Here is a 3719-nt window from a genome sequence, read left to right on the forward strand (position 1 = left end):
GGGGGGGGGGGGGGGGGGGGGGGGGGTCCCCGCGACGCCACAGCTCCAGTCTCTCCCACTGCACAGCAAGACCCGACCAGAGTAGCTTATGCACAGACCTCAAGCTTAACTGTCCTTAGCTGTTTGTTTATAATTTGAAAATGTCTAGGCTAGGCATTGATAATCAACATTGTCCCATTTCCCAAAAGACCAAAGGCCTGAAATGGGAAATAAGTGCATAAATATTAATAAAAATAATTTTAAACGGTGATAACAGTAGCACAAAATATACGTCATGTCTAAGAGCTAATAAATCATCGCTATCATTAAAAACAAAGTAGATTCACTAAAACCAAGTCAATAGTCACCTTTCGTCGCGGACCACCTGCAGAACATCATGGACCCACCTCTCAAACGGCAGAACTATCGGTGCGTCTTACGTCAACAAAGGTTTTCAACCTCTTAAATATTTGGTTACTGATAAAAATTTTTACCGAGCCACTTTGCACTTTACAAAATGCTATTAAAAGTCTTTGGCAAAGCCACGGGGGCCGACGCTTCCTGGCCACAGGGGCAGCACCTGTTCCCGCCCCCAGTTGCGGGCTTGGGGGAGCTCTTGCCGCGGCCACCAGCAGCTGCCACACGGAGAACAGTCTGGCTAAACTACAGACATCCTCTGCGTCTCCCCAGATTTCTAGGAAAAATGACCCAATGCAGACCAGAGAACACTCAAGTCATCACCAAAACCAAACCTGTTCTCAGGAACGTTTCTGCCATGGCCAGGTGGCTGGGCGCTCTCCGCAAGCCTGGGGTCGCCCGAGTGACTCCGCTAGTCCCCGGGCTACCCCGCAGCCTGGGAGCCTCTCCCTTGCAAGCTGGCATCCGTCGGGCCGCAGGGAGCGGCCGTGGGCAAGTCTGGCCTCAGGCTGGCCACGTGGGAGCTGGACGGCATGCTCGTGAGGCTGCACAGACTCAGTCAGGCACGGCTTTGTGGGATTAACGTGGGAGCCTCCGCCGCCAGCCCGGGCCGCGCTTCCCCCAGAGGCACAAACCCACCCGAGGGAGGGGCCGCCTCTGCCCGCGCGCGAGGCTCAGGCACTTAGAAAAGCGGCCGCGGGTCACGGAGCACGATCGGCTCGGCCCCACTGCCTGGTCCTGGAATATAAAACTCCAGTTAATGTGCGTGTGCTCGCAATCAGGAGTCCCTTTCACAAAATTAAAAACCTCTAGATCTTTCAGTATCACTGCTATAAATACTATTTGCACTTAATTTGAAAACTATAAAAAATCCTAGGCATTTCTCACTACTAGATAAACGCTCATTTCATAAGTACTAATTTCAGAATAGGAAATCTAAGATCTTTACCATACCATGAATTAACAATAAACTGATAGGAAATGTTGTCAGTTCACAGTACACATATAAAGCTTCATATTATCGCATATTAAAAAAACACCAACCTAGAAAGCAGCTTATAGCAACTTAGAAGGTCTAACGCCCCCGGTTTACAAAGTGCTTGGCGGGGTCACAGTGCGTCAGGCCCGCAAACCCCGCGTCATCGCCGAGCCCGTGGGGCCGCCCGGGCGGGCTCCCGGGCTGCGCCCGTGAGGTTGGAGAGAGGATGCCGGAGCCTGGGGTGGGGGCACCGGAGCGGTCACCACGGGAGGGGCTGGCCGTCGCAGTAGGGGCAGGGGGGCGCGCCCACGGCGCACGGCTCGCAGAGCACGCGGTGCTGGCAAGGCTGCAGGACACCGCCGCGGGCCCGCTCCCGGCACACGGCGCACTGCTTGGCTCGCAGCTGGAAGATCACCTGCAGGGCGAGACACAAGTGGTGGTGGGGTCGGGCAGCCTCCCGGGCGGGGGCCCTCCATGTGACACCGGGGAATGTGGCCCCGGCTGCAGAGTCAGGGCCAGGGGACCCCTCGCAGGACCCCAGGAGCTGAGCTGCCACACCGGCGTGGTAAGGGGCAGCCAGGCAGGTGGCCCCCTCGAAGGGCAAAGCCCAGATAGAGCCCCCCAGCTGACGTGCCGTGGCTAGGAAGCTTGAGGGACAGGGCTGGTAGGGACCCTGACTCGGGACTGGGGCCTCCAGCCAAGAGAGCAGCCAAAGCCTGGGAGACTGTGCTTCAGCGGCCAGGCAGTCAGGTGTGCGCCTTGGCCACCGGGCGGGGAGAGTGTGTGAGGACCGCGGAACCTTCCAGAGGCTCCAAGTTCTCCCAACAGGCCCTGGTATGGCAGGGATTTACAGCCGAGGGCAGAAAAGGCAAAGGGCGGAAGCCCGCAGAAGTGTACCCAGTGACCCTGGGGGGCGACCTCTTGAGGCGCCGCTCCGGCTGCGACCCCTCAGGGCGGGAGGGGTGCCCACCCTGTCCTCAGAGGACAGAGCCAGCAGGGAGGGGACAGACGGGCTCTGGAGAGAAAGGCAAAGCCCTGCAGGCTGGCGGGGAGGGGGGCGTCCAGAGCCGGAACCAGGACTCACCCCGTCCACGGCTTCCAAGTCCAGGCGCAGCCGGCTCTGCAGGGAGTGCAGCTTGGGGAGAGGGATGGCGCCCAGGTCGGCGCAGCGCTGCAGGCCCGCCAGCGCCGAGCACAGGCCCCGGCCCTCCAGCTCCTCCTGCAGCCGCCGGAACTGGGCCTCCACCTCCTCCTTCTTCCGCAGCGCCAGCTGCCGCGCGCTGTCTGCCGCCAGCGCCCGCTCCTTGGCCTCCTTCGCCTCCCGCTGCCACGCGTCACAGGCCTGAAACCCGGGACGAGGGGGTGATGGGCTGCTGGCCGCTCGGGTGCCCCGTGTGCGTGCGCCGGTCCCGCCCGCCGCTGCCGGCGCTCACCTGCTTCACCTGCTGCCAGGACTCCTCCCACTGCCGGATCTTCCTCTTGGCCTCGTCCAGCTGCCGACGGACGAGGGCCAGCTCCGTGCCGTTCGGACTCGCGCTCGAGGAGGGGGCAGGGCCGGTGTTCAGGATGGGGGACGGGCTGGGAGAGAAGCTGCCGGAAACAAAGTCCCAGATGCTCCCGGGGACGCTGTTCAAGCCTGAGCGTGGAGGGGACAGGAGAGGTCACCGGCAGCCGCGCTGACATTCCACCCCTGGGCCCCGCCGACAGCGACCCCTGCCCCTGACCTTTGCACTGGCCCCTTTTGGCGTTTAAGCAGAAGAGGAAACGACGTCAGGGCTGTCACTGTGCCAACCCTGGCCCCCGAAACCCCCCTCGCCTCCATCTGGAGGCCCTCAGAGCTGTGGGGGATGCCCACGGGTAGGTGTGTGGGGCCTGAGAGATTAAAATGACACTTACAAATAGCATTTTAAAATACAGCAAGTTACAGGAGATAGTAACATTTCCCAACAACAGAACAGAACTGGCGCCGTCGCTGTTCACCCGTCGTGTGCTTTGCACTGGGTGTCTAGTGACATCACAGGTCCTGGGGCGTCAGGCCCACCACCGCTCACAGGTGACGGGCCACCGTGGGGCCACTGTGGTGGTGTCACAACAGTGACCCTGACACAGCTTTACACACAGCCTGTCTTTGTGCCCCTGAGGCACCGCCAGCGGACTGGACGGGGACCCCTCGGGCGGTGGCCGCCCCTGAGATTGGGCAGAGCGACCAGGTGGGAGGCACAGCACCCCACTGCCCCCCACCGCAGACATCACAAGGGCAGGCAAGTCCCTGCCAGCACCTGGCTCACCTAAGGAGCTGTAGGATGCGGCCGAGGAGCCCAGCGCTCCGGGCTCCGATTTGAGG

General features: G+C 61.0%; 1 protein-coding gene across 1 annotated transcript; it reads right to left on the reverse strand.

The window, feature by feature from the left end:
- Nucleotides 1-6: 6 nt before the first annotated feature.
- On the reverse strand, nucleotides 7-3715 carry LOC117800593 (putative E3 ubiquitin-protein ligase UNKL; the record flags this gene model as incomplete). Its single annotated transcript, XM_034653146.1, has 4 exons — nucleotides 7-1790; nucleotides 2460-2717; nucleotides 2809-3011; nucleotides 3664-3715. Coding segments are annotated over 4 exons (669 nt in total), but the record flags the coding sequence as incomplete, so codon positions are not given.
- Nucleotides 3716-3719: the final 4 nt, after the last annotated feature.

This window comes from Ailuropoda melanoleuca, unplaced genomic scaffold (assembly GCF_002007445.2).
Source record: "Ailuropoda melanoleuca isolate Jingjing unplaced genomic scaffold, ASM200744v2 unplaced-scaffold73062, whole genome shotgun sequence".
NCBI classification, from domain to species: domain Eukaryota; kingdom Metazoa; phylum Chordata; class Mammalia; order Carnivora; family Ursidae; genus Ailuropoda; species Ailuropoda melanoleuca.